At 36.6% G+C, this 12,186-nt stretch overlaps 1 protein-coding gene across 5 annotated transcripts in view; it reads right to left on the bottom strand.

Annotated features, from left to right (window-relative positions):
- Positions 1–12,186, bottom strand: part of LOC122842560 (collagen alpha-1(XIX) chain-like) — a 128,542-nt gene that overhangs the window by 93,449 nt on the left and 22,907 nt on the right. For all 5 annotated transcript variants that reach the window (XR_006372582.1, XM_044136543.1, XM_044136544.1 and 2 more), the window contains exon 10: positions 8,822–8,866. Coding sequence is in view for 4 of the 5 variants with exons in the window: in XM_044136543.1 (XP_043992478.1) it covers positions 8,822–8,866 (45 nt within the window). In the remaining variant the exon portion in view is untranslated. The remainder of the gene's footprint in view (positions 1–8,821; positions 8,867–12,186) is intronic.

The following is a 12,186-nucleotide window of genomic DNA, read 5'->3' as shown; positions in this document are numbered from 1 at the left end:
GTTTTCCACAGATGCAGGAGCTGTGCTCAGTTGCACAATTTATTGTAAGAAACAGTTCTTTTTGGTTTTCATGTGCTATGCAAAGATTATTAGCAGCATTCATTTGGCCACCTTCAACAAAACCTTCTTTTGTTTGTTTCTTGAATCAGATTCAAGCCTTCTAATTTTTGAAGCGTCCAGATTTTAAAAGCCCTGGATTCTTGCTTTGTACATTTATTTGGAGATACATTTAACTTTAATTTATAGTTTATTGTGTCCAATTTAATTGCCAGTGACACCTTTTATTGCTCCACCCCTGCTATAAGCTTTATGATCACTGTTTGTCTCTGTAAAGCCTTGCAGTGCTGTCAGTGTAGCTGCTCTGGAAAGATCTGGAAAGACTTTGTTCAGTATGCATTCAACTTCTAGGTGAGGAGGAGAGGAGAAGTGCATGAAAACAGGAAAAGCTTTTATCATTACTTTTGTTAATTTTTAATTAGCGGGTTGACTAGTTGACACTCATGAGCAATAAACCTCACAAAATAGATATTTTATCTTTTTTTGACACAATATGAAGAAAAAAAATTAAATTTGCATGCTGTGAAGAAACAGCAAGTAACATAGCATTTGTTTTGAAAAGTATTCTACCTAAAGAATTATAGAATGCTAAGTATTCTACCTTTTAACACTCCAGATTTTTCTTTTTGTATTTTGTTATGATGTAAAGTTATGAATAAATAGAAAAAAAAATCATCATGATCATGGACAATTCTCCAATTTTCTTTAATCTTGCAAACTAATAAGATTAACAAAGAAAAACCTCATGTCACATGATTATAACATATGAATCACAATGCAGTTACCTCTTAGAAACTGTTTGAATTAAACAATAATAAAGTGAAATATATTATTTGAGGATCAGATAAGCAATGTAAGCCCATGTTGAAAATTGTTGACATCTACACATTTGCAGCGGGACATTAAGGAGGAAAAAGTTGATAAAGAAAAGGCTGGAGTCTGGCTGGGTGGCAGTTGTTCCTGCAGCACGAGGTCAGAACACTGTGGGGAGCTGTGCACACTCGTCTGCTAATTACACACTGGTCTGTGTCTCGTCAGTCCCGAAACTGTGGGGCCACAGGACAATCTGGCAACTCCCCAGCAGAAGACAACTAACACAAGCAAACAAAGAGCCAGGGGAAGGAAGGAGGAACACATGCAGCCTAATTATGTTTACTCAGAACTTTTACCAGGCAGAGCATCTGCGGGTCAGAAAACTTGTCTCATAAGAAGTAAAACCATTTCAAATTCCAATCACTGCAGAGAAGTTTGCCATTTCCAGATAGAGCTACCAAACCAGATAGAAGTTATTCAACATCAAAACTGAAGATACACTAAATATTTGTATTAGTTTGAGGCAAGATTTTGCTCTTGTGGGCAATGAATCTTTAAAGCTCTGTGAAACAAGATCTGTAAGTAACACAGATATCTTGAGTGCTGGCCTACAAATGCCAGGGAGGTTACAGCAGGAAATGCCTTTTGTGACTTTCCATCCACTCAGCGATACGCCACCATCTTCAGCGTGGTGGAAGACTACCCTTACTGACACTGAGTCTTAAAAACGAAAACAAATTAGCATGTCCATTACACTCCGAATAAATAAAACACTGCTCCATAGTGTGGGGATATCATAGTACACCGTCAGAGATCCTCTTGTGCAGAGGATATCATGTTCTATCAGTGTTGCTCAACTCCGCTTTCTTTTACACTTCACTCTACAGCCGAACATCATGTATCCACTTGAATTACCCACAAGATAACACAGAGTAGCCTACACTCCCCTTTTCCCATAGGAGGTGTATCTGCAAAGCGATACTACATCACATGCACATACTCAGAATTCTGGTTTCTCAGGTGTCAACAGGAGCTTTAAATAACACATTAGCTTTAAAAATGGAATATGAGCTAATTGCAGTAAAAGGCCGGTTTGGGTATCAGAATTTGCCGCATGAGTACTCAACAGTAAAGGGGTGATCAGTTTAGGTGGAGAACATACATTTATTCACATTATTTTTATTGTTCCTTTTCTCATACATTCAGTTATTTTCCAAATAAACAGATTGCAATCAGGTCTTTTAAAATATAATAGCAAAGGTTTTCTGTTGAAGACTGAACCAATTTCAACCTGTTGGATTTGTAGTGGATGAAACACCAGAAATAAGAAATTATTTTAGAATGGATAAATGTTTAAAACCTTGAATGTGAAAACAGCCACTGTCACAATGAGAGTTTTTGTCTTAATGAGAATATTTTTTGAAGAAAATAATAAAGCCTATTTTTATTCTTGGCTTTCTTATGTGACGTATTTCATTTTATTTTGAGTCAACTTTCTGACTGATTTATCAGCACATTGTTATAACGCTTTCCTTGAAGGTGCTGGCTAACAGTGAGCTGCTGGATTTCTCAAACTCAATTAGAAAGGAGAACATTTTGTAGTTTAATTAAACATCTTATGTCTAATTTTTGTCTAATGTTCCTGCAAAGGTTTTTTCTTCTATGCCTTGAATGTGTATCCACCATCCCTTTGCAACTCTCTTCATGAAATGTTCTTTTTGTGTCCAACCCAGCTCGAAATCCAAAGAGAAAAACGACTGAGAAATTTATCGAAACCAACCTGAACCAATAGCCTCCAGTCTGAGTAACCTGCCAGTCAGAACGACAGTCGGTGAGCTTTCACTGTTATCTGAACCAAAGTTCATTCCTTGGCTGCCTTCATTCAGTTCTGCTACAAGATCAGAGGTGGTTCCTCAAGCTTCGAATGGTCTTGCCTTTTAGGTTGCCCTTCAGTTACCTGGAGACATGAGAACTCAGAGTGGCAGTCATTCAGTAGAATTGATGGTTTAATTGTCTTGTCATAAAATTTTCCTAGGTTAGCCTGTAAAAAAAGCTTGTAGTATTACATTTTTTACTTTGTTTTTATTTCTCTTTCTGCACTAAACCATTAGTAAGAACTTTAGTCTGTTTTTTTCTGATTTTATTTCATAATTTCTATATCTTAAACTGAGAAATATAGAAATTTACTTGATTCTTTAAACATCTATTATTATTGTTAAATAAGAATGAACTCTTCAGAATTGATTTGAGATAGATCATGGAGCACATATATTTATTTAACTTAATTTAATTTAGTATGAACACTAAAAATAAAATTACAAAATTCTACCCATGTTCATTGAGTATATATTGACAAATGAAAAAATATCTAACTGTTTATTAATTTACACAATGTGTTTATATGTCTATGACCATATGACCCACTTCTATCATATAACATAATCTTCATTGTTATTTTGCTGCAAATAAATATATTTGGGAATTTTAAGTCACTAAGAGTAGATTACTGTAAATTATTACCAGACGAGAAAAATAATCCATCCTCCAGTCTTATTTGGTCTTATGAAGCTCAACTTTGTGGAGACACAGGGGATAGTGGTTTTAACCCATTAATCATCTGATTTTCAAAGCTCACTGATAAACCACAGGGACCGGCTACATCCTGTCTTTTATTCTAGTGTCTCGCCTACATATTGTTCTAAATCATATACAAGTGTTGGGTCAAGAAATCAAATAAATCACAAGAACACAGCTGCAGAAAAGACTAATAATGAACAGTCCACCACATATTGATTTATGTTGTAATTTCTTTGGTAGGGAGACTTTCTGCAGGTTTCTTGAAAAAGGATGATCACAAGGAAAAGAAAAAAAAAAAAAAAACTACATCGATTGTGATTAATGGGAAAACTTGTGTTTGGGCTCAGCCTCAAAACAAAGATGATGTTAGAAATGAACAACTCAACTGCAATCAATATTCTTAAATTGGAGCAAATATGTGATATCTTTGTAAACAAGAAGCACTTTTGTAAAATCTTTTTTGTTGAGAGTTGAAGAACCACAACCAAAATGCATTTTCATCCATGTTACCTTGTGCTAACATTTAGGAGTTAAATTTAAGAATTTCGAGAGAGAAGACCACAAACAAGAGAGGTAGAAAAACTGGAGAGAGTAACATTTGATCAGTGTTTACTGCAAGTGTAAATTATGCAGACTGGAAACCCATCTGTTCATTCTTACAAAGTTAGTTGATGGTAAATCTGAATAAACTGTATTTTTTATACTAAAAAATATAACATCACTAAAGATGCACTTGCCTTTTTATTCATTTATCCAATAGAATTCTTACACCTATATATCACAACAACTAAGAGGTCAAGTAAAATAAATATTAATTATTTTTATCATATACATAAAAAAAGAAATATCCTGAAATTTCTTTCTGGTAAACTTTATACGCTAGAAGGAGTACAATTCTCCTAATGAAACAACACTTGGACTTTTGATGAAAATACTATTGACAGCTCTGAAGGTGCTCCTGAATTTAACTGATTTACTTTCAAAGATTTCACTGAAGAATCTGTAATTAAATATGGTAGTGCAGCAGTTTTTGTGGGCACACACACACACACACACACACACACACACACAAAAAAACATTTAGTCTTTGTAAGTGAAATTATAATGGTAAGTTTAAAATGTAAATTCTAAATTTAGTTAGCGATGCTGTGCTCTGTCCATTAAATGCACTCACAACCTCTGTAAATCTGGAGACAGTATCGATCTTACTGCTGCTGCATAAACTTAGAACAGTTCAAGTGAAGGAGGCAGCAGCCTACATTTGTGTTATTTGAAAACAGTCATACTGGAAAGGAAAGAGATGTGGCAGGATAGTAAGCTAGTTCAAATGTTGAATCAACATTGTAAATACTCCAATGTTGGAGTAAATAGAATTTTTTCTTTTTTTTTTAAACAGATGTGGTCCACATAAGTTAAATTGCCTTCAGAAATGCATGTGATGTTTTTTGTATTTTGTGTGTCTCTGTGTTTCCCTGTGGTTTACTGGCACCCTGTCCAATGAGCACAATATATCAGATTCCAGTCATCCTCATAAAATCAGTGTGAGCAATACTGTAGATACAAAGAGCAACTTGGATGCAACATCTGGAAGTATTTTATATCTGAAGATCTCTTAATGCCTTAACCTACTGGATGGACTCTAACAGCCTCTAATCTTCACACTTAATGTATATTTTTACTGGCTGAAATACTAATGATCTCAAGGTGTGGTTGGAACATTGTGCAATGGTAAAGATAAAAAAAGAATCAGGGAAATGTTTATAAATCATAATCAATATTGTAACTACAATTTTAAGCAAGAGTATTGCAATTACTTTCTTGAAATAATGAAGCCTTGGATGCTACCATAAAGATTAAAGTTTGAAATTAAGCTTAAAGTTTAAGAATCACTAAATGGAAGGATAAATTTGACATTTAATTTCAGTGCATTTTCCATCTAAGAAGGCTTAAATAAAGGTGTCAGCATATCACTTTGTATCACTTGTCAGATGAATAAGATACGACCACTATTTCCCTCTTGGTTCAGCTAGTGTTGTTTTTGCAAAGGTCGCCAGTTCTAAACACGTTTCAGAAAATCTTTTTCTTCCATTATACGTATCTAAAACGATGGACTAACCCACCTGCCAGAGGCAAAGTTGCCTCGGGCACAGAAAAATTACTACCTGGAGAGTAGAGATAGTGAGTCATGTGTACATGACCAAAGCAAAGACAATCAGCTAAGGGATGTTTGTAGCTCAAAAACAATTACTGCTCCAGGCAAACTTATTTGAGTTCCTGGAACTGTTGCTCATGACAGGATAGTTGGTATAAAATGGGATTGTCAATTTCAATGTTTATAGCTGAATACTGATCGGGTATTTTCTGGTTTGCATCCACAGAGAGCAGAAGGAAGCAGGGCAACCTTAAAAACACACACAAAAAAAGAAAAAAATATCAGCAGACTTATCAGCCTCACATTAGAAAAATTATTTACCTCTTGAAGACGCCTGTGTCTTTGAAGGGTCCAAGTAAATTGCCAAAAATGATTTTGTGAGTTTTTCTTGTTAACTTACAAACTGTTTCAGTCTCACTGCAGTGAACATGATTTCAGCTGTTTTCAGTTTATGTACTGCTATCAAGTCAAGGGGAGCCCTGGCTGAAGAGCTCTGTGGTTTTCCAACTGATCATTGAAGGCACCTCTTCCAATCAGTAAATACTGTGTATGATCCAAGGCACTGCATGCAGTTACAACCTTCCAATATAGTTTGTGTGATGTTGTGACTACAAATCAGTCAGTCTTTGATGTGCATGGAGCTAATTTCTTGTTAGGTGGTCTTGAGATTCCTCTGTAAATAAACCTGATTATGTCATTCATATGCAAATGGTCACATGACGTCAACTGGCTTTTCAACATTTCGGGAGGTACTTATCCTCGAACAAAAGGGCCCATGCTGGTTGTCGGGGTACAAACCAATGCTTGAATTTAGACACTGCCAATTCAGTTTTTTTTTCCACCTTAATTGGTTTACTGCTCAATTCCAGTTACTTTTATCTCAGGTTTGCAACAAGAAGCTGATACAAGTGGTCAGGGCTGGAAGTCATGCAGTCAAAAAAGCACATGACTATGTGCCTCAGAGCTGTGTAATACACCTCATTTATCTATCCTTAAATGGTGCATTTTCTTGAGAGTAAAGAGAAGAAAGCTCACACTGAGCAGAACTGCACAGGAAGGCAATAGCCAGACTTGAGCTGGTGTGAATGGACCGTAAAACAGAGTGTCAACTACGACATCTGACTTTTATTTCAGAAATTAGGAATTTGAGTCCGTAAATGTATGTAAATTTGTCTGCAAAATTACAAGAACCTCTATAGTTTTAGGTCTACTTGATTGCTTACTTAACTACAGATAATTTTTAGGGTGGTGGTGGCGCAGGGGTTAAAGAGTGACCCATGTATGGAGTCCTTAATCCTTGATGCAGCCATCACAAGTTCAATTCCTGGCCTGAAGACCTTTGCTGCATGTCTTTTCTCACAACCCACTTTCCTGTCTGACAGCTATCAAGTAACGACCACTGCCGTCAACAAAAGCAGAAGAACATGATCTATCAAAATTGTATCACTTTTTGTGACAACACAGGTTGAGTGTGACAACAATGCATAGTGATTACCATTCATCCATCCATTTTCTGTACACCCTTGTCCCTTAGTGGGGTCGGGGTGGGTGCTGGTGCCTATCTCCAGTTGACATTCCGGGCAAGAGGCGGGGGACACCCTGGACAGGTCGCCAGTCTGTCGCAGGGCAGCATAGTGATTACAATACTCTTATTCAAAGGTGAAACAAGCACATATAAACAAAAAAGATCTAGTCTCAGATTATGAGTGGAGATTGCTGATGAAGCTAACCTTAAAAATAGCATATTGATGCTATTTTTAAGGTTAGCTCATAAGCATATATGTATTTGTAAGCTTCTACTGGCTTTTAAGTGTGGATGTGGAGTAATGTATAAAATCTTTTAGGCCCTACCATGCTGACTTGTGCCACCAGCCAAAACAATATTGAAGAGAAAGTACACATTCCCATGACAACACAATTCCCTGACTTCAGCAGCCTCCCCAAGCAGGACAAAGAGCTCTGAACTCTTCCATTCCCCTTCTCACAGAACCTGGGTTTGTTGCCAACATTTTGCTACCCATGCTCCAGTGGGTCAGAAAGGTTTATGTAGTACAAAAATAATCTACACAATACTGGGCATGTGTTTTAGAACTGTGGTTGATGGATGGATGTTCACTTCTGATTTTATTTTATTTTATTTTCCTCTGTGATAGACTACAGCTCTATAGCTGACTTCCAGTGTTGCTTTTTGTTAACTAAAATGTAACATGGTTATGATAACCATTTCTTTATGAAACTACTCTGACCATCCATACCTTTTCCTTTGGACTTTCAATAAATGGAAACACTTATTGTTTTTTTTTTTTTTTTTTTTTTTTTTTTTTCAGCATCAGACACTTAAGAGGAACATATTTAAAAACTAAATAATTCTAAATAATATTTACCATAATTACCATTTCTGATGATTAGTGCATTCCCATTTTTAAAAATAAATGCCCTTGACCGTATTAATAAAAAAATAAAAACAAAGTATTAGACAATGTTCACACTGTACTTCCTAAAACTCCAGGAATACAACATTCCATACTTATTCAACCAAACTATAAAATTATTTTTTGTAAAAATATGTAAAGTAGCAATAAAAACAAAAAAAATGACCAGCATCTCCAATCACTTTCATCCTATGAACACCACCAGCAGTTAGAGCCTGCTTATGGATATTTACAAGGATCTGTCACAAAGATTTGAAATATTTTCTTAAAAATATAAACCAGAAACCATATCCCTGATTTATTTAAATGAATCAACCCTTTGCACTTTCTGAACGTCTAAATCTCCAGCAATACATATTTGTTTCTGTAATTACATTGAAACTTGGGTTCACAAATATTTAAGCACCACTATACATTAATTGCACCACTATACATTAATTTAATCAGTGCAGCCAGATCTGAGTGCATGCAATAAAAAATGACCTTAACATGGTACAGAATGATCTCATGGTAATTTGAAAAATTAGTTCAGTCCATTGGTATGCCAGTCTATGGCTGCATTCTGTACATATCAATTAAATCTAGGACAAGGATAGTGTAGTCCAGAATACTCTTACTACTTGAGAAATGACAGAAAAGCCACATAGAAAACTCAGCTTTGTTTATACCTCCAGGAGATGGCACACAAAAAATGAGAAGCCTTAAAGAATTGATTGCCTGACAAAATAAAGTGGAACTTGTTGATGTGCTGTGTATGGACTGTATGTCTGCTGGAGATAGCAGTACTCACCCTCTCTCGATCGATTGCCTTTTGACCTTCTGATTCAAGTTCCCCCTGCAATGACAAGATTGAAAGTGTATAAGACACAAAATGGCCTCTTGAAATTTTCATTTAAATATTTTTTGTGATTTTCTACATATCAGTTTCCTTGCAGTGTGATTCAGCTCACATATAACTGCAGAACTGCAGCTTTAGTAAAGTTTGTAACATATGCGAGATTATACGCAGCTTGTGAATAAGCTGACTGAGCTTTACTAGCTCACTGCTTTCCACACACTCTGCCAGAAATGTGTGAGAGGTTTTGGTTGTCTCGTTGACTCTTTATTAGTGTGCAACTCATAAATGTACTAGGATGACCTCGGCCATCCCAATGCTCAAACAGGCTGCACTGTTTGAGTGTCCAGGCCAACTGGCTCTTTGCATTTATTGTATTAACAAATAGGGGACAATTTTGCTCGCAAACATTTCCCCAAATAGTGTAAAAATGTTTGTCTCAGTCAAATATATTTCAGAACAACATTAACAATTCACATGGCTATAATAAATCAGTCTGACTTTCTTTTCTTATCTGTAATATCCCATGTATCAAGGTTTGTGAGAAAATAAGTCACTGTGGTATGAGCTCAAAGTCTTCAGTGCAACAATATCCTGGATTAAGCCATCTCCCATACTCAAGAATAATCCCATTGGCTGGCGTTTCAAAAGCCCCTTTCCAAAAGCTCTTCACAATTGGTATGCATGTAGATAGTATCAAATATAGGGGTCTGAAAATTTTACAATCAAGAAACATTGTTGTCACAAATGTTACAAAAGCTTTTAAAAAATACAATTCATAGTACTATAGAAAATTTGGTGTGTAGCAAATTTTCTATAGTACTATAGAAACTATAGAAATTTTCTATAGGTACTATAAGAACCATCCACTTATTTTTTCAGGTTTGAAAATAAAGAAAAAGTAAATATTTTGCAAAAAGAAGATGGATACATTTTCTGCTGTAGGATTTTGACATTTGTGGAAAATGATAACCTGATAAGAAAATTTGTTCTTAAAAATAATAATAACACTCTGTGTTGTTTTGTTGTGGTAATTCATTGCAGTTATGCCACAAAAAATTTAAACATTACTAAAAAATTTAATGCTGTTGGAACTCATATTAATTTACATTTTTCAAAGAGTTATTGTAGATTGCAATGGATGTTGGCAGCAAAGGTATCTTGTAGCGGTCTGTATTATAATGAATTTGAAGAAACCTCTGACTGAAGAGATTGTTCTCCCAAGACAGTCTCATGAAGTGGAAGGTCAGGGTTGTCCATAATTGTCTTGATGTTATGAAGAATCCTTCTTTGCATTGTCATCTCCAGAGGTTGCACAGCTTTCTCCATAACAGAACCAGAACAGAAACAGCCTTCTTTATCAGGTTGTTGAGCCTTTTTAGGTTCCTGGCTCTGATGCTGCTGCCCCAACAGGTGATGGCAAAAGAGTTTCTGAACAACAGACTTATAGAAGATCTCCAGCAACTTGCTGCAAACCTTGAATGATCTTAGCTTCCTCAAGAAGTACAGTCTGTTCTGTCCCTTCTTATACATGGCTTCCCTGTTGCATCTCCAGTCCAGTCTGATAGAAATAGGGTTTGAGCTAACCTTGTTTCTCCTGAAATTTACAGTAATCTTAGTTTTGTTTGCATTTAAGATGAGACGATTGTTCCCATGCCATGCCACAAAGCGATCCATCAGCTCTCCGTACTCAGCCTCTTGTCCATCTCCTATACACCCGATTACTGCAGAGTCTTCTGAGTGTTTCTGTAGATGACAAGAGTTGGACTTGTACTCAAAGTCTGAATTGTACAGAATGAAAAGCGGCCGAAATGGGTTTTCTCCATAGGGTGTCCGGGCTCTCCCTTAGAGATAGGGTGATAATCTCAGTCATCCGGAAGGGACTCAGAGTAGAGCCGCTGCTCTTTCACATCGAGAGGAGTCAGTTGAGGTGGTTCGGGAATCTGGTCAAAATGCCTCCTGGACGCCTCCCTGGTGAGGCGTTCCGGGCACGTCCCACCGAGAGGAGGTCCCAGGGAAGACTCAGGACACGCTGGAGAGACTATGTCTCTCAGCTGGGCTTGGAACGCCTTGAGATTCCCCCGGAGGAGCTGGAACAAGTGGCTGGGGAGAGGGAAGTCTGGGCCTCCCTTCTAAAGCTGCTACCCCCGTGACCCGACCCCAGATAAGCGGAAGAAAATGGATGGATGAATGGATGTTATAACTTATTTTCTTCTAACCCAGAAACACACCCCATGCTTTCTTGTTTCATGTTATAAAAAAGCTGCAGGGCAGTTTCAGTTTCAATGAGAGATTACAAAAGTGTTGACGGTACAGCAAGTGGTTGTTCCTGACTATCAGAGAGGAACTGTAGTAGATTAAGACAGCCATCTCTGATGCAAGTCTTGATAAAATGGAAGATTACTGGAAAAACAATTAAATCTACAAAAACATCTTTACACACACGCATGTATATATATATACATATATATATATATATATTAAACTTACAACTCTAACAATAATTGTATACATAATATGGAGAAAATCTCTAACGTATTGTGACATATACTTTACCATTTTCAGTCTGAAACATCCAGGGATATTAAATGAGTAATTCAGTGACCTTCTGCTGTAAATATGATGTGACACACAGGAACATTTCTCTTAGGCGTCTTTCTCACTGTGGTGATGGTGAGGCACCACAGTGAGAAAGATGACAAGATAGGTAAAAAAAACAAAAACAAAAAAAACTTCTCAATGCTGACTGAGAACAAGAGCATTTTAAGTTTATTGGATCTCAATAGAAACTATCCACATTCATGCTAGCTGTTTAAGAGCTGTGGTGGAAATTCAAATACTCAAAACACAAATGTGTCAGCTTAGCTACACTGTATGAGGACATTAATCAGAATAGCATAGTTTGGTCAGATGAAACAAGATGTTTTTTGACAACAAACACTCCAGGTGGGTCTGGCATGACTCAACAAAGGATATGTGGAAAACTACCTCATGCCCATTGTTAAGTGTGGTGAAACATGTGTGATGCTGAGGTTATACTGTTCCACATTGAAAGGCACTGAGAGCTAGGAGATGTTAAACAAAAAGTTAGTGACCTGTGAAAGATGAAAAGGGATAGATTTTGGGTTTTTCTTCAAAATATCAATCCAAGATGTATGACTAAATCAACCTAGAAAGGGCTCACCAAATGTGGAATTAACCTTTTTCTATCACTGTCTCAATGCAAAGCTCTAAGTCCTGAAGAAAGGTTGTAGTGGACCAGAATAGAAAAGAGAAACAGAAGAGAGGACACAGGACTCTAGAGAAGAATGACCAATGAT

This window comes from Gambusia affinis, linkage group LG13 (genome assembly GCF_019740435.1).
Source record: "Gambusia affinis linkage group LG13, SWU_Gaff_1.0, whole genome shotgun sequence".
Taxonomy (NCBI): domain Eukaryota; kingdom Metazoa; phylum Chordata; class Actinopteri; order Cyprinodontiformes; family Poeciliidae; genus Gambusia; species Gambusia affinis.
The sequence above is the reverse complement of the archived record's forward strand: the minus strand, read 5'-3'. Positions and strand labels throughout refer to the sequence as shown.